The sequence below is a fragment of the Periplaneta americana genome, chromosome 11, assembly GCF_040183065.1.
Source record: "Periplaneta americana isolate PAMFEO1 chromosome 11, P.americana_PAMFEO1_priV1, whole genome shotgun sequence".
NCBI classification, from domain to species: Eukaryota; Metazoa; Arthropoda; class Insecta; order Blattodea; family Blattidae; genus Periplaneta; species Periplaneta americana.
This window is the reverse complement of record NC_091127.1, coordinates 26055242-26075115: the sequence shown is the minus strand read 5'-3', so window position 1 is coordinate 26075115 and position 19874 is coordinate 26055242. Positions and strand designations below refer to the sequence as shown.

Sequence of the window (19874 nt, the reverse complement as noted above, 5' to 3'; positions counted from 1 at the left end):
GACAGGTACTATTAAGGGGAGAGGATGGTATTTTTTGGTGAAAAATGTGTAAATTTTCAAAAAAAAAAATTTTTTTTTTTAAATACTCTGTGATATGTGTGGAATGCATAGCATAACATTTTGTGGGTATTTGTGCCCTTATCGGATGTTGCGTCGCCATTTTTAAACTTCCTGCGTTATGGATTTTTAAATCACTCACCCACTTTTATTGTTGTTTCCGGTAAATTAAATTAAAAAAAAAAATTTTTTTTCTTTAAAATACCCTTTGATATGTGTGGAATGCATTGCATAACAGTTTGTGGGTATTTGTACCCTTATCGGATGTTGAGACGTCATTTTTAAACTTCCTGCGCTATGGATTTTTAAATCACACGCCCGCTTTTATCGGTTTCCAGTAACTTCATTTTTTTTTTTTTGCTACATTGCCAGACAAAAATGGATATAATTTCTGAACTATTAAAGATACATGCATGAAATTTAGAACACACGTTCTTTAGACTATTAGGAAACTTTTTTCTGTAACAGAATTTTGTTAATTGATTTCATTTTAAAAATACGTCCGTTTGTTTGCAAGAAAGAAAATCAGAAAATTGTTATTAAATTTTAATTGTTTATTTTACAAATGTTGGGATTAATATCAAAATTCTGTTACAGACAGTTTGTAGAACATACTTTTGCAAATACATTGCAGAAACTGTTTGAATCTATCTTTAAAAACAGTTTAGATATATCGGTTTTAGTACAATCCAGCATTGGGTATATTTTTTTTTTTAATTTGGGAACCTAAAATAATTTTTTTTTCAAAATATTTTTATTTGGTTGAGTTGCCACAGCTATGAGCTCTCTACATACAAAAAATTAATATTTTACACCAAATAGGAAAAAAGTTTAAAAAAATACCATCCTCTCCCCTTATGAGTTTCTGTGTTTGTTGTGTGATCTTAAGAGTTTGTACAGTTTTCCAAATGCATTTATAATTTCTGTATAGGAATTTCATTTAATTAAATGTTACATTTCTTTACAGAGTCCTCTTGCAGATCCTTGGATAGTGCCAATAATCCAAGGTTTTGTACAAATAGAACATTGTAAAGTAGAAATAGGATTTGATCCAGCTGTAAATGAAGCCTTAGAACCGAGATATGAGGTAACTAATTGTTGTTAATTATGATAGAACTCAAAGATCTAGTCATTCAAAACATTCAGTGATTGTAAAAATAATAAAATACAAAAATTATTTGTGTTGTAGTTGAAACTTCTCAGCATTATATAATACACAGTTTCGTATTTACATTTTATAATTCTCCGTAATGTACAACATCGGGAGAAATGTAATTAATAAATTAAGTGGTGATAATAATAATAATAATAATAATAATAATAATAATAATAATAATAATAATAAAAAAAATATTAAGTGTTTGCGTAGGCTTCCGCGGCTGGTGTACATAGTCTGTGGATAAGCTTCGGGGCTTCTACCACGTTGTCTTGGTGTTGGTGGCTGACGTTTGAACTGCTGTGTTGTGGTCATCTTCAGAGTAGTTGGATGCTGCTCTGAAGATGACCACAACACAGCGGTCGAAACGTCAGCCACCAACACCAAGACAACACGGTAGAAGCCCCGAAGCTTATCCACAGACTATAATGAAATATTATTTCGGCTTGTTTTGACCTTGGTAAGTATAAATAAATTTTAAGAGTTAATTTGTTAGCAGGCCTAATATTAATTTCAGTAGCCTACTAACTTACAGATATATATAATGTTTAAGATTGATATTTAAGATTAAAATGTTATATTCTCTACACATTTTGAATTTGTGTTGCAGACTTTCACTCTAAGTCTTATCTCACGCCGCAGTCGTTTCCGAGCTGGTACTCGATACAAGCGACGTGGCGTAGATGAGGACGGCAAGTGTGCTAACTACGTCGAGACTGAACAGATTGTATCACACCACCACCACCAGGTGTCCTTTGTGCAGGTCCGGGGTTCTGTCCCTGTATTCTGGTCACAGCCTGGCTATAAGTACAGACCACCTCCCCGTATTGATAAAGGTGAGCAGGTTATAAGCATTTCTCTTGCAGATCATGCCTGTAGTGCGCGAATTTGTTCGTATGAGACAGGTAAATGCAAGAATAAAATCACCAAAATATGAAGTCTTGTTTGCTTATATTAGTATGCTGTTTCTAAGTGGACTAAGTTTTGTGCTATATTGTAACATCAAGTGAACTCTCACAATTAGAAATTAGTTTTGTTGCCATACCAAGAGAAGATGCTTTGAGAAAGTTCAGAATAAAGGTGTTTCAAGAGGCCATTGAAGTCTCTCTCTCTCTCTTTTTTTTTTTTTTTTTTTTTTTTTTTTTACTCTAACCTAGCTACAGCTTAATGATGGTGAGTATGACAGTGACAAAGATGGCAGTGAAGAGGAGGAGGAGGAGGATTGTGATTATGATGATTATTCTGGAGATGGTGATGAGGGTATGAAGATGAGGATAGAGGAAGGATAATGAAAAAAATATAGATGATTTAAGAAAAAGGTGATGATAAAGAAGGTGATAATGATTAAGAGGACCAGCCTCATGGTCTAGTGGTCAGAGCTTCTGGCTATAGGTCAAGAGGTCCCGGGTTCGATTCCCGGTTATAACACAGGACTTTTTCCTTAAAGGGGATTATTCCTGTGTTCGTCCATGGTCTGGAATTTAGGTTAAGTTTAGATTTAAGACCTCTCCTGGCACCACATTATCATAATCATCCTATCACATCATCGGGGTAATGTAACTCCGCCTTCCAGGCACCCCAACCTCAGAAGTGGGTTACAAATAAGCCACGGCCAGGAGAGAAGACCAGAAATGTAGAAAAGACAACTTGGTGGCATTGGATAAAAAAAATGATTGAGGGATATTATTATGATCACGATAATGAAGACGAAGGTAATGTTGATAATAATGTGACAGCCCGTCGAGACTCGATCACGCATCCCTCAGAGGGCAAGGTGCGCGTGGAAGGATCGGGCGACGGAAGCTGCAGCCACGCAAACTAGAGGGGCGCAACGTAAGGGGAAGGGTGGCACGCTGGTGCATGCAGAGAGGGGAAGAAAGCTAACTGCGGCATGAGGTGAAGAAGAAGCAGCGTGATTGTTCTCGTGAACGAATTATCTGGTAGCGGAAACTTCCGGAAGGCCCGCGAAGCGTTGCCTAGTAAATAAAAGGAAGCCAGCCTCTGAGTCAGTTGTTATAGTCAATGGACAGCAAGCCAGCCAGTCTTGTGTAGCAGTGAAGGCAGCTTCGAGACCGGAGTTCGACTTGAGTTGTGTCCGTAACTGTGGAGCCTGAAGCCCTGAGTTCGAGTGCAGTGGACCACAGTTGGGGGGACCTGAGTTCGAAGTTCAGTGGATTGTCTCTGAAGGTCTGGGGTTCGAGATTCTGGAACTCGAGTGACTGAGCTAGAAGAACTAGACAAGACAAACGAGCTGTGAACTGAGAACTGATAGTTCTGTGTTGTAAATAGTGCTTTGTGAATATTAGTTAAGATTAACAGTTCATTGTTGTTCGCAATAATCCAAGTAAATTGTCATTGTCGTCTGTGGAGTGCACTAACGAATACTGTGTTACTGTGTGGAGTGTAAATTCCATTGTTGACGAGATCGTTAAAGTGAATTGTAGAAAGGAATTATTATTGTCGTAACAATAAAGTTACATTCTTGTTTTGTATAAAAGTTACAATAATAAAAAAATATAAAGATGATGATGATAAAGAAGATGAGGATGAAGACGAGGATAATGTTGAAGATAAACAGGAGGAGGATGATAAAGAAGATGATGAGTATAACAACAGTGAAACAGCCTTATATTGATAAAAATTTAAATAGTACCTTTATTATCCATGGTTAACTGAACGGTTGATTGAAAAAATTGGATAATCCGTACCATAAAGGATTTTCATTAATTAAGCACATAATACTTAAGCATACAATTTCGTGATTTTTTTTTATGTTCTTATGTTTAGCACGCTAGTAATTGGATCAAAAGTTCACTAATTTAAGTTTGATTGTCAATGACAGGGTTTTAAGGGCCAAGGGATCATGTAATGGCTGTCTGTGGAAAGATACCAGTAGTAGAGATCTGGTATTGTGGATTTACATAATTCATACACTTTATCCTTGTTTTTTTTTAAATTGCACACAGTTGTAATGTCAGTCTCATATTCTGATTGCTATGCGAGCCATAGTTTCTTCTTCCCAAAACCTCTAAATTTTTTGCAATTTTTTTTTTTTTATTTAGAACACGTTTTATTTTGACACCTGTGAAAGACATTTTGCATAGAATTATATAATATGACCACTCAAACATAAGGATGAAGACTGAATGTACCGGTTGCAAATGTTGCGATTACAGACCTGAACTTGTGATGCCTGCTGTGCGAAGAGTTTTGCCAAATGGGCATGAACCCAAGACATGAGCCAAAGTTTCAACCTCACTGTGGCTTCGCCTACAGTTGTTATTGTCTTGAGTTCTGCCTACTACAAAAAAGAGTAATTAGAACAATGGTGGGTGCCAAATCTAGGGAATCGTATAGCACCATTAAAAAAAAAAAAACTGAAAATAATGCCCATGGCTTGTTAGTACATTTTTTCATTAATAAACTTCCTCGTATGTAATCATGAAAACTTTTGCATTAGTAGTTTGTTGATGTCTTTTTTTTTTTTTTTTTTTGGATTCATCTGTATAGATTTTGTACCATATTGATTCTGGGTATCTTTCGTGAATTGTCGATAACATCTTTGTGTAAGTTCTTTAGTATTTATATGAAATGACAATTTTGTTACCTTGTTACTGTGTTTCTATAATTTATATTTACACATTACTTTTTTTTTTTTTTTCTTTTTCAGTATATTCAACTTATAAAAGTACAAGTTTTGAGTGTTCTGTGATTGTCACTGTTTTGGCACCTATATCTGCCTCCAGGAACTTTTTTCTTTAATTTGAGTCGTTATTTTGTAAATGTACAGGGGAGGCCGAGACACAGGTGGCCTTTGAGAAACACTTCAAAGAAGAGCTGGCTGTCTACGGACCTATCTGCATTGTTAACCTGGTGGATCAGGCTGGCAAGGAGAAGATCATCTGGGATGCATACACAAACCACATTCTTGCATATAACAGTCTAGATGTCACATACGCCACTTTTGACTTCCACGAATACTGGTAAGAAAAGATATTAGAGCAAGATTTATCCTTTTATTAAATTATGTGTAGAAACTGATTAAGTCATGCTTGGTAGTGTGATGGTTACCATGTTTACTACTGGATCAGAAGTTTCTGGGTTCAAAGTGGCGGACTGTGTTGTACTTCTAAAAGACAATAGAACATTTTTAGCAAGTTTTCAATGTCATTTTTCTATTCTGATAAGGTTTTGTACTACAAATTTCTTAACAATATTTCAGTCTGTACTACTTATCATATTAGGTGAATACAATAGTTTTTTTACACCTTATTATAAATATCTATAACTGGACTAATGTTTTCGTTTTTTAAATAAAGCATCATCAGGTCTTATTATTATTATTATTATTATTATTATTATTATTATTATTATTATTATTATTATTATTATTATTATCATCATCATCATCATCATCATCATTATTTATTATTATCTTCATCATCATTATTATTTTTATTATTATTATTATCATCATCATTATTTATTATCATCATCATTATTTATTATTATCATTATTATTATTATTATTATTATTATCATCATTATTATTATTATCATCATAATCATTATTTATTATTATTATTATTATCATCATTATTTTTATTATTATTATTATTATTATTATTATTATTATTATCATCATTATTTATTATTATTATCATCATTATTATTATTATTATCATCATCATTATTTATTATTATTATCATTATTATTATTAATATTATTATTATTATCATTATTTATTATTATTATTATTATTATTATTATCATCATAATTTATTATTATCATCATTATTATTTTTATTATTATTATTATTATTATCATTATCGAATAAGGTTTGACAATTTAATCTGGTTGCAGACTTTGAAGTGTTGGGTGAAAGGACATATTACAATATTACAAATTCACGACCTTTATTAAGTCAGTAGACTTCATGGCAGTGTATTATATTGTAAATAGTGAAAATACTACTCCAGTTAAAATTAGTATTAGTATTAATAATTATAAGTAATTCATAAACTCTATTCAGTCAACTGACTTTACATCCTTGTAAATATTGTAAATAGTCAAAGCGCTACTATTGTTACAAATAGTTTACTATTAGTTTTTGTTTTAAGTTCAGAGAGAATGTAAAAACAGTGTAGCAACAAATGTTTGTAGTATTGCATTACTGCCGGAGCATACTGAATAAAAAGGGAACACATTTTTAGAAAAAAAAAAAACATTATATAATGTATGTTACATAGAGTCATTCTGTATGAAAATAATATTTTGTTAAAATTGCGCTGCTGTTATTGTATGATATTCTTAATTGGTCTGGAAATAATTTAAAGTGGTTTGTAGTAAATTAGGTTTCTTTAGATTAGATTTATTAATTTTTAAATTAAATACTTACATGGCAGCCATGTTGGTGTGATGCCTTAGTTCTATCGTTTGCAGCAAGCGTAATATTACCTACTGAGTTTACAATTTCAGACAACGTATATGTATTAAAAAAAGCCAATTTTAACAGAATATTATTTTTGTGCAGGGTTAAAAGAGAATAGAATTGGATACTAACTACATCACCTTCTAGTGTCGAGATCAAGAAAACAATGCCTCAGTATCATATACATGGACTCTTACCATTTTATGTACATAAATAGATTCATAAGCTAAATGTGTTGAGGTTATGTGCATGTCTGCATGTTTTATTTTCTATTGGCAGTCGAGGCATGCACTTCGAGAATGTGTCAGTGCTGATCGCCAGTCTGGTGGACATTATCCGGGACATGAACTACTGCTGGACAGACAGGGAAGGCCGGATATGCAGTCAGAAGGGCGTCTTCAGGGTCAACTGCATAGACTGTCTAGATCGAACAAATGTTGTGCAGGTAAACTTCAACATCCTCTGATTTCAGAAACACTGATCTACAATTATCTTTGCTTCTGAAACACAAACTTTATTTTCTTCTGGTGGATCTGCCTCTAGGTTATTTTCAGCTTCTCACAAAATAGGACTGGGATACAATTTCCGTAAGATGTTTTGAGATTTTGTTGTAGAACAATATGTCTGAATACTTTGTTTTATTTGGTATTCTCATCATATTATTGCAGTGTTATTATTTTAGTAATATGTATTTTTCTGTATGTGATTTGATCCTGGTTGAGTGAAAGAGAAGGCCTGATGGCCTTAACTCTGCCAGAGAAAATAACATTATTATTATTATTATTATTATTATTATTATTATTATTATTATTATTATTATTATTATTACTATTATTATTATTATTACTACTATTATTATTATTATTACTATTATTATTATTATTATTATTATTACTATTATTATTATTACTATTATTATTATTATTATTACTATTATTATTATTACTACTATTACTATTATTATTACTATTATTATTACTATTATTATTATTATTATTATTATTATTACTATTATTATTATTATTATTATTACTATTATTATTATTATTATTATTATTATTGTTATTGTTATTGTTATTATTAATTACAGATTATTTATGATGCAAATCAGTAATCTCAACAACAAGAAAAGACTATCACCGCATCATTATCTCGTGAACTCTACATTTTAAGAGAGTTATTCAGTAATATACTTTGAGCTTATAAATAGAATTAGGTGTTGGTAGGACTGGTGGTTGCGTGTCCATTCTTGGGAATTTTTCCCTTTTGATGTTCTATTACTGTCTGGTTTAGCAACAGATAGACTAAGAGGAATGAGGATGACTGACAAAATGAGGCATTACATACTATTATCACAGTCTAGTATATACAGTCACGAAGCTCAATACATAGTAAATATGCATACATTAGATAGTTGCTCACCACTAGGATCGCTAATATCGCCTCATTACAGTGAATGCAAAATATTGCCGGCACAGTCTGTTGTTTCTAGCACCCTCAAAACTCAAGCTTCGTGACTGTATATAGTAGACTGTGCTATTACTGTGAGAAACATTGCTGCCTTAAGGTTATGGATCTGTGAAATTTCTAACTTCTACAATTTTACACCAATTAATCTGAAACTTTTACCACACATTTCTTACAATGTTGACATGCAATATACAAATTTTCACTTTGATATTCCAATTAGTTTACTTATAATTAATTTTTGTTGTTATTTTTAATACTGAATTATAGTTGTCCCAATTTACAAAGTAAATACTGTATTTCCTACATGCATAGAACGAAACTTCGAGAAAATGTTTTGTTGGAAGGAGAGAAAGGTCACTTGTATACATTATTTACTGTACATTTTAAAGACTTGGTTCTGAAAGTAGGACAACAGACTGGAAAGGTCATCACGTCATAACTTCCACAGTTCACTCAGTCTCCTTTACAGTTGAATACCAGGACTTTCTCAGGAGTAAAGACAGCTGGAGTGTGGTGCTTTCTACATTTCTTCTCACACCAATTTGAAAGTGTCGGAGTTCTCTCTTCCTACCTCGTTATGAACCTTATTGGAGTGTACAGACACCTTTAACTTTGTTGTATGATAGGCTGACCATCCTAAACCCACGTTTATCCAGTATTAGAGTTATAGATATTGGGACTGTACTGCACTTGTGGGTTTCACTAAGCTTGAAAATAAAACGGTTGAAATATTAATACTAAATGAAATTAAGTAAGCCTGGAGTTTAGCCTGTCTGTGCTTATCCTCACTGTGGATGTTGTTGTTTTCTAATGCCAGTGACAATGAAGTCATTTGACCTCTTGCACTCCAATATTTTTCAAAGATATTATCATGGTCAGCCACTGAAGCACAGATTTTGAGGTGTTCCGAATCCATTTCTTGGTTTGAGTTGCACAATGGGCAGTTAGGGGACTGATATATTCCAATTCTATGCAGGTGTTTGGCCAAACAATCATGGCCTGTTGCCAATCTAAATGCAGCTACAGACGATTTTCGTGGTAAATCGGGAATTAACTGTTGTTGTTGTTTTCTAATGCCAGGCATTTGACATTAGAAAACAACAACTGTGGATTATGATGCAGAGAGTTCCATTTTTTCCCTTGAGATTGTGTTATCAAATTTTGTTTGTTGAAGTCTAAGTATGTAGATTTAATAAATCTTTTCACAGAGTAATACATAGATTTAGTAACAGGTCTGTAAATAGCAGTGCTGTCCTTCTTTGCTAATGCATCCACATTCTCTTTTCCCAGGATTCCACAATGGGATGGTATCCATTGGAATACAATTCTTTTATTGAGTGATATTAATTGAGAGAGCATTTTAATTATTTCTGCTGTTTGAGATGAAGGTGTGTGTTTAGAGACTATTGACAGAATAGCTGCTTTGGAGTCTGACAATATAACTGCATTCTTAAATTTATTGATGTGAAATAGAAGATTCCTGAGATTTTCACTTATTGCAACGATTTCTCCATCAAAACTTGTTGTTCCATATCCAAGAGATCTATAAAGTGAGAAGAGACAGCACGTAACACCTGCACCGGCACCTTGTTCTCTGGAGATCAAAGATCTGTCGGTGTATAAATGAAGCCAGTTTTGTGGAGGGTACCTAATATTAATTGTCTCTAAATACTGTGGATGTCTGAATCATTTTCGTTTGTATAATAAAAAGCTGAAATAAAATAATTATACTAGTTCAAGCAAATAAAATATGCCTCAATCTGTCAACTTGATATTTATGTTTCAGACTGCATTGGCGAAAGCTGTGATGGAGATACAGTTCTCAAAGCTGGGTTTGATTCCTCCGGAAGGAACCATTCCCTCTAACATTCGTAACACTTTTCAACTGCTCTGGGCTAACAATGGTGATATCATCAGCAAACAGTATGCAGGGACCAATGCCCTTAAGGTGTGTAGTGTATATTATTAGATTTGAATGACGAATACATCTTATGTGTGTCAAGATCTTATGGTCTTATTTATGAATTTCTGCATGTTGACAACCTCGTACTGAAAAATTGAAATACCACTTGGTCTATTTTAGACGGAATTTTTATACCAAATGCTGTCTCAAAATATGATCTCACTAACATTTAATATTGACCACTTGTGTGTTTTAAGATAGAGTTTTAAGAAAATGTAATATTTCAATTACACACCTCTTTTGCAAATGAAGACCTCCCTCAAAGAAAGTTGTATATCACATTTGTGTGATTTTTACAGAAAATAGAAAGAATGGCCAGTTCTTTGATGTACAACCTTATTTATTTATTTATTTATTTATTTATTTATTTATTTATTTATGCCTAGAACAGGGCAAAGCCCCAATTACAATAGACAGTACAGATATTCGTTTAAAAAAAACATAGAATTGCATATAACATGAAAAAAGAGATGAAACAGATACAAATGCAGGATACAAGTGTAAATACAAATTAAAATGGAAAATGAGAAAAGGAAAAAAAAAAAAAAAAAAAAGAACAGACAAATAGATACTACCTAAATAAAAGATACAGATATAGATATAAATGAAAATACAAAATGAAATAAATGAAAAATAGTTAACTATAGATATCATAGCCAAAAATGTAAAATGTAGCTATAATTGGCAAATTACAGAGTAACAAATACCAATATTATATAAAATCAACTACCTTCAGTATATTAATAAGAAAATGTTTGTATTCCATGTAAGAAATTCAGAAATCTAGAACCCATTTCATTGAAATTTGAACAAATTTTTAACACTGGTGAATTTTTATGTGATGAAGTGTTTGGTTTTTATAATACTAGTGGCTTGTGCAGCAAATGCTGCTGCAAACTAAGTTCGTTAGACGTTCAAATAAAAATTTTTCAGATTTATTTTCAATGAAGAATACTTGTCTTTTTGATAGTTATTTGCTTCCATAATAATAAAACATACTCCCTCTGAATGGATTTTTTTAGGTCATATACTTTTTCTTGAACCTATCCAACTTCAGTTTTTGAGTTTCAACGCTAAAACGCAAGTATCAATGTCAGGACGATAGCAGTAGCTATTTCAGGTCATTGTGGATTGTAGGCAAAAGTTAAAAAAAGTCAGGTTTGCTAAGCTTTCGAACAATAGCATTTTCGTATAGCTGCTGCATGTAGAACTTGAAATTTAGAGCATAAAATCATTTTATCCTACTAAGAGATCTTGCTGAAATGATCTGGAGACTACAAAATTTTCTAGATCTCTTATTTTATCAGTAAGTAATACCTTTTGATCTTTCCTTAGGAACTGTAATTTTTGCGCTCTCTCGAGCCAATACTGAAGACAATGACACATATCAATATCTACACTACACCGCCATTAAGTATTTGGAAAAAGACCCAACCCCACTGGGTTAATGAGTATAAAAATATTTGAGTTTTAATAACAATATTATTATCTTAAGTTTTGTAGTTATATATAGCAGCCACTCAGTAAATTATAGAATTGAAGATCTAAATTAAGATATTCTCTACATTTACTTGCATAACCTCAAAAAGTTTCTCTTTCATGTCACCAGTATAGCATCAATATTATGTACAATTAATGAAAAATAGACGCATCATGATATTAACTATAATAATATTTAATTTCTAATGGTAACAATGTCATCAAACCAACTCAAGTTTCGTAGATTTGAATATCCAATACACAGCTGTACTCAGAAAATTATACACTACAGAATCAGTTTTTAATAACAAATTGAATTGAGCTCTAAATATGTCGGCAATCCTGCAGGTCATGACCTTTGTGTAATAGCCTATTGTTTATTGTAGTGTGTTTTTTGTTCTGAAATTCAATCAAGTCGGCCGTGATTCAATAACATTAGTTCTCAAAACTGACAACAGATGGATTTTGGAAAATAGGAAAATTATGTAGGAAAATTGACATTTCAGTGAAAACTACTACTTTTCCGAAAAACTTTGGGTTCCAAGCTTCAAAATGAGGGGCCATTTATTAAAATCCGTTCAGCCGTTTTCCCATAATTTCCATTACCAGTTCAAATTATATATATAGATAACAATTGACGATTTCTTAAATATGATGTTCTAGCGTTAATCTGGATTTGTGATAATATTTCGCTATTATCCAGTAGACTGTTGAATATTTTATATAATAAAAGTTGCTCAGCAAGTAATCTACGACTTCCAAGAGACATTAAATTAAATTCAGCAAGTAGATTGTTGTACGAAATTTTGTTATGGAGGGCTGAACAATGATATCTTCTAAAATACAGATATCTAGAGAATCGTTTTTGAATTTTTTCAATTTGATTACTACGTGATTTGCAAGTGGGTGACCAAATTACAGAGGCATATTCCAATTTAACACGAACATAACAATTAAAAAGGAGTGTCAAAGTCGAAGTGTTTTTATACCACCAGAAACTCAACATTGTCAAAAATGTTGTTGTTGTTGTTTTCTAATGCCAGGCATTTGACAATAAAGTCATTTGACCTCTTGCACTCCAATATTTTTCAAAGATATTGTCATGGTTAGCCACTGATGCACAGTTTTTGAGATGTTCTGAATCCATTTCTTGGTTTGAGTTGCACAATGGACAGTTAGGAGACTGATATATTCCAATTCTATGCAGATGTTGGCCAAACAGTCATGGCCTGTTGCCAATCTAAATGCAGCTACAGACGATTTTCGTGGTAAATCGGGAATCAACTGTGGATTATGATGCAGAGAGTTCCATTTTTTCCCTTGAGATTGTGTTATCAAATTTTGTTTGTTGAAGTCTAAGTATGTAGATTTAATAAATCTTTTCACAGAGTAATACTTAGATTTAGTAACAGGTCTGTAAGTAGCAGTGCTGCCCTTCTTTGCTAAAGCATCTGCATTCTCGTTTCCCAGGATTCCACAATGGGATGGTATCCATTGGAATACAATTCTTTTAATGAGTGTTATTAGTTGAGCGAGCATTTTATTTATTTCTGCTGTTTGAGATGAAGGTGTGTGTTTAGAAACTATTGATAGAATAGCTGCTTTGGAGTCTGACAATATAACTGCATTCTTAAATTTATTGATGTGAAATAGAAGATTCCTGAGACTTTCACTTATTGCAACGATTTCTCCATCAAAACTTGTTGTTCCATATCCAAGAGATCTATAAAGTGAGAAGAGACAGCACGTAACACCAGCACCTGCACCTTGTTCCCTGGAGATCAAGGATCCATCGGTGTATAAATGAAGCCAATTTTGTGGAGGGTACCTAATATTAATTGTTTCTAAAGACAATTGTTACATTATTTCAGTATCAAAAATGTGATATACTACCTTCTTTGAGGGAGGTCTTCAAATCCATATAGAGCTCAGCATCAAAGAGAAGCTGTAGAACTAACAGTAGGAATGGTGCAAACTTCGTCAGTTAAACAGGGAACACGGAGTTGCTCATTTGCTACAATTGCCTACCACTTTCAAACCCAGCAGCATTATTTATACTAGTGGGAGGCAGGGGTATTGCTTGCTCGTTTAGAACTATAACTAGTTGGAATATAAGCTTTTAGTACTTAAAAGTCAGTTCCCTAGTAATAAATAACATTAGTGTTGTTTTGTTTGTTACACACAATCATTATATGAAATACATAAGAGTAATGGAACGTAGAAAAATTCTCTCTGGCGCCGGGATTTGAACCTGGGTTTTCAGCTCTATGTGCTGATGCTTTATCCACTAAGCCATACCGGATACCACCCCGGCGTCGGACAGAATCGTCTTAGATTAAGCTCCAACTCTTGGGTTTCTTCTAGTGGCCGCCCTCTGCACTACGTCATAGATGTCTATGAACGTAGGACCGAAGTCCACACATGTGCTGAGGTGCACTCGTTATGAGTGATTAGTTGGCCGGATCCAATGGAATAAGCGCCGTCTTAAATCACGAAGTGATTTACGCATATCACATATATTATTTTAATGTACCGAAGTACATACGATATTTCCATGCAGATATTCTGCGTCTTCATACGATGTAAGAGTAATGGAACGTAGAAAAATTCTCTCCGGCGCCGGGATTTGAACCCGGGTTGTCAGCTCTATGTGCTGATGCTTTATCCACTAAGCCACACCGGATACCACCCCGGCGTCGGACAGAATTGTCTCAGATTAAGCTCCAACTCTTGGGTTCCCTCTAGTGGCCGCCCTCTGTACTACGTCATATCTGCATGGAAATATCATATGTACAGTACTTCGGTACATTAAAATAATAATAAAAAAAAATATATACATGATATGCGTAAATCACTTTGTGATTTAAGACGGCGCTTATTCCGTCGGATCCCGGCCAACTAGTCACTCATAACGAGTGCACCTCAGCACATGTGTGGACTTCGGTCCTACGTTCATAGACATCTATGAGATGATTCTGTTCGACGCCGGGGTGGTATCCGGTGTGGCTTAGTGGATAAAGCATCAGCACGTAGAGCTGAAAACCCGGGTTCAAATCCCGGCACCGGAGAGAATTTTTCTACGTTCCATTACTCTTACATCGTATGATTACGCAGAATATCTGCATGGAAATATCTTATGTACTTCGGTACATTAAAATAATATATATTATATGAAATGATTGGTAGTAACTGCTTTGGTTCTTTTGTTTCCATATGGATATTTCACTTTCTGACAGGGTGACTACACACGCACAGGGGAGAGAAAATTTACAGGAATGATGAAGGATGGCATGAACTCAGCTAACCGGTAAGTTTTACTGTTTTATTTGTAAAGTACCGTATCGAGCAACCATATGTATAGGGAAACAACTTAGTAAACTCCGTTGATCTGCGCAGGCGTCAGTCTTAAAGAGTGACACAACATACTATTCACCTTCTCCTTCCTAATTGTCAGCCAAGAGTGGAAGATGGCGTTACTTTCGTAGACTTTCAATGAAGCAGAATATTTTCGCATTTTTTATACATAATAACTCAAAGTGTAGTAGTCAGATTCTAATAAGGAAAGAAGCATATTGAAGAATATTGTTTGCACATTTTTAAGATGTTTGAGTCACTGTAACGTAACAAATGTAAGCCTTCTTAATTGAGGTTTTTTTATATTACTGTAGTGTGAGAAAATATGTGAGTAGCTTAATATCAAAGACGGACATCTGTTGTCTCTATAGTTTTGGTCTACAGGCACTTATTTGTTTCACAGTGTTCTTTGTAATATTTTAAAACAATTTATTTTGTAAATGTAGTGCTAGAGTTTGCATATAGTTCACCATAACTGAAAAGAGCATGAAAAATTGTATAAGAATCCACATCTATCTAAATTTCGATCTGAGGGTCAGATGTCCGCCTTTGATATTAAGGTACTCATGTTTTTGAAGTAGGAAATCGATCGGCGATAAACTTTTTTTCTTGAAGGTATAAGTGGGTAGTTGCAGTGTATGAAATCGTCTAAATAGATTCTACTTTATGTTGAAAAAAAAAAAACCCATGTTAATAGAATGAGTCAACAACATATCATCACTTGTTAAGTTCATGTCTGACTGCTTGCAGTCTGTCAAGTAGCACCTACATAAACATTATTTATCTTCAAAACTCAACCATGCTTTAAAAATAAGCATTTATTGTTTTGATTGTTTTCATTTACTTAAGAGGTTAGGTACAGCTTACAGCAGTAAAATTTTTGGAAATATCCAACATTTTTTCCTCCATTACTGCATCTCGTACAATAATGAAAACTGGTATGTGTAAGACACTGTCCTTCTGCTATATGAAATAAATTTTTTTACGATTTAAAAAATTATTTATATATATATATTTTTTTTTTCAAAATTCAAAATGGTAGCAGTTTACTGTGCAGTGATGAAGTGTTTCCCTCATAACTAATAAACTTGGTAAGTTTTTCATATTCCCTCTTTTTTTATTTTATTGCTGAAACTCATGTTTACAATATCATGCTCTTTTAGCTACAGTCCTTAATAAATAATATTTTTATTTATTTTGTGTTAGAAGAAAAAACTGATATTTGACCATTTTTGTAAAGAATTTATTTTTTATCAGACAATCTGTCAAAGATAGAGAAGTGATCTTGCATCATATTGTAGATATGACAGGCATAAATACACACAAAAAATTTCATCACAATATTGGATAGTTTTTTAGTTACGTGGGAAACACTTCATCACTGCACAGTGAACTGAATTTTGGAAAAAAAAAAAAAAATGTAAATATTTTTTTTAAATTGTAAAAATATATATATATATTTTTTTCATATAGCAGAAGGACAGTTTTTTACGCATATTAATTTTCATTATTGTACAGGATACAGTAATGGAGGAAGAAGATGTTGAATATTTACAAAATTTTACTGCTGTAAGTTGTACCTAACCCCTTAAAGGGGCAGACTAAAATGTTTAGTCACTTGTTTCCAGTCTTTTGAAGATCGTTATTAGTGGCATCTGTTGGCTAATATGGGAAACTATCAAGGAGCATTATGTGGGGATGACGGAAGAACATGATGATAAGAAGGAAGTAAATTTTTCATTATCGGTATTAAAGAAGTAAATTAAAATAAATAACATTGCAGAGTTACGAAATTCAAAATCTAGTCTAGTGTATATTTGAAGAATTGCAACTTGTAGGTCATTAATTTCATTCTCGGTGGTCTTATGCCATGAGATTCACAGGTTCAAACACAGCTGAGTGCGATAAATTTTAAAGGGTTGTTAAATCCCTAGTATGACTCCTCCAGGAAGAAAATAAAGCTGGAAGGCCTATGTCGTAGATTTACAGTACAGAAAAGAACATTGACCCTGATAGAAGATTTCAAACAAAATTTGTTGGTACTATCTCATCCCTGTTGAATTTTGATGCTGAATAATCTATGCAATTGAAAGCATTTTTAAAATACTACTACTGTATGTAATTAGTAAGAATGTGTTAGGGAATATTTGTTCACTCTTCAGAAATTTGTGTTTATAAGAATTTAATTCTTTAAAGGAATTTATCTTATTGTATACAGGGTGTATCAAAAATACGTGTACAAACTTCAGGCATGGGTTCCTTACACCAAAAGAAGGAAAAAAGTTCATATGAACATATGTCCCATATTCCTTTGTTTCCCCGTTATTCATTTATTACTAAAAGTTTGCGTTCAACGGCCTTCGAGGTCCAACCTCAAAACTTCATTTCTTTATGCACTCATTCATAGAAGGCTGTGACTCGTTGTATCAGAAATGGACTGCAGATGGCGAAGTGTTGCCATGGAGACTTGTTTACATGTGTCATTTGTCATTAGTCTGTCTTCAACGTTGCAATTGTGAACGTGGAGTGAGTTAACGTGTTTCGTTCAACCATGGCAGGACGATATTCATTTCGTGACCAGGCTGACATCATTTTTATGTATGGTCGCGCGAATGGTAATGGACGCGAGGCTGTACGGCTGTATCAGATGGCGTTTACAGACCGAAGACAACCGAATCATCAAACCTTTGTTGCTGTGTATCGTCGCGTTGCTGAGACAGGAACCGTTGCACCACAGACTGGTGATCGAGGAAGACCAAGAGTTGTTCGTACGCCGAACCTCGAAGAAGACATTTTACACTGTGCCGAAGACGATCCAGGTATCAGTACAAGACAATTGGCTGTGGCAACTGGTACATCACACAGTACAGCATGGAGGGTACTTCACGAGCAGCTCCTGTATCCGCAACGTGTGCAGGGCCTTTCGCCTGCCGATTATCCACCATGGGAGAACTTTTGCCGATGGTTTCTAGCACAAATAGCCAATCCATTGTTTGTCTCATCAGTTTTGTTTACAGACGAGGCAACGTTTGGGAGAGATGGAATTACCAATTTCCACAATGAACACGTATGGGCAGATCGGAATCCTCGTGCTGTATTTCAGGCTAGACATCAGCAACAATTTAGGATTTATGTGTGGGCTGGAATTGTAGGTGACTGTCTGGTAGGTCCATACGTTCTACCAGCACGTCTTACAGGTGTTATCTACAGGGACTTTATCCAAAACACTCTTCCAGAATTACTGTACGAAGATGTGCCTCTGAACATAAGACAAAACATGTGGTTCATGCATGATGGGGCTCCAGCACATTTTAGTCGCCTTGTTCGAGATACACTGACTGGTGTCTACCATGACAGATGGATAGGCAGAGGAGGACCAGTTCAATGGCCAGCCTGCGAAACCATTCAACATCATCCCGGAGTATTTGAAAGGGTGCGACAGTCCATGATTCGATGAGTGCATGCATGTCTAGAAGCAAGAGGAAGACATTTCGAGCATTGGTTATGAGTTTTGTGTGTTGGCATATTATGAGTGTACCAATGTGTTGAACAGTTCCTAACGGGGAAACAAAGGATTATGGGACATATGTTCATATGAACTTTTTTCCTTCTTTTGGTGTAAGGAACCCATGCCTGAAGTTTGTACACGTATTTTTGGTACACCCTGTATAGATAAGCAGGCTTCTTAAAGAAGTTTGAGATACTAATCTTTCATTTCGTATGTAATTACTAGGGGGCGAATATTGATGACCTTGAAATCTACTTAAAATGATCATTAAAATGCCCTTAAACTAATGGAAAAATGATATAAAATTGAAAGAAAATGACATTTAAATATTATTCACCGTACTCGCACCACAACTTCTTAAAAATTAGTCACCTTGTTTCAATGACTGCCTTGCAAATCTTGGAGAGAGGAGGCAACTTCCTGGAATTTGGCTAAGATAAAGGAAAAGAACATGCAACAAAATGAAGGTTTTAAGGGAAAACTATAGATTTTAATGAGGGTTTACAATGGGGTGGTCCATGTCTGTGCCTTCATTCTCTGTCTCCTCCTCCTTCCGCACTTCACTTTAGTTACCAGATCTTCCAGATAAGGGAGTGTGAATGACAAAACAAATTGTGGGCGCAGCATGCATTCTTGCAATCTTTGTGTTAAAAATATTGTCTACTATAATAGACATCCCTTCTGAACCATGTTGAGGACACAACATCCTGTCCAGGACATGGTGAAAGTTTTCCCCCTTCTCGTACCAAGAAAAAAAATTAGCAGTCAAAGTCCTCACTTAAACTAAGTTGCTGTCAAGCATTTTATATTACTTCCGTTGTGTGAAGTGAAGTCTTCAGCGGAATGAGGGATGGATTTTAGAGTCTGTTCCAAACAATAAAACTCAAACTTCACTGTTATTCACCTATTCAGTAGGTAATTACTACTGACCTATTTGCTTAGAAAATGATTTAACAGACCTATCGGTAAAGAAGAAAGTAAAATGCATTCCAAATGATCTAAAAGTTCTTCAAAGTATTAAAAATGATCCAAAAATGCCGAAAAAATATAAAAATGACCTATTAGTTCAAAAACATAAAAAAATGCAATATAAGAAATTACTTTTTACGCTGATATTAACTTAGACAGGATTTCTATATTAACAGGCATCGTCCTAATGTGAAAAATAAGATGATGACTTTTCATCAATATTCGCCCCCTTGTAATTACATAGTCTTGCATTAATTTTTTTATCAAAATTAAGAAATAAGAGCATTCTGTACTCCCTATACTTCTTCTTGGTATGCATTTTTAATTTAATTAAGTTGAAGCTTAAATAGATGAGCACATTGAAGTTAGCAACGCATGAAGCATGAACAGTATTTTATGTTCATTCAGGCAGTAAAGATTTAGAAAATAATTGTTAAGTACAAAGTGCTCAAATTATGCACATCCTATATCTGAAGCTAAAATAT

General features: G+C 33.9%; 1 protein-coding gene across 5 annotated transcripts in view; it reads left to right on the top strand.

The window, feature by feature from the left end:
- sp3 (phosphatidylinositide phosphatase spermathreecae) overlaps positions 1-19874 on the top strand; it is a 73390-nt gene that overhangs the window by 9303 nt on the left and 44213 nt on the right. For all 5 annotated transcript variants that reach the window (XM_069839162.1, XM_069839160.1, XM_069839161.1 and 2 more), the window contains exons 4-9: positions 1025-1144; positions 1824-2049; positions 5004-5196; positions 6926-7091; positions 9903-10064; positions 14795-14865. In XM_069839162.1, the coding sequence (XP_069695263.1) occupies positions 1025-1144; positions 1824-2049; positions 5004-5196; positions 6926-7091; positions 9903-10064; positions 14795-14865 (938 nt within the window). The remainder of the gene's footprint in view (positions 1-1024; positions 1145-1823; positions 2050-5003; positions 5197-6925; positions 7092-9902; positions 10065-14794; positions 14866-19874) is intronic.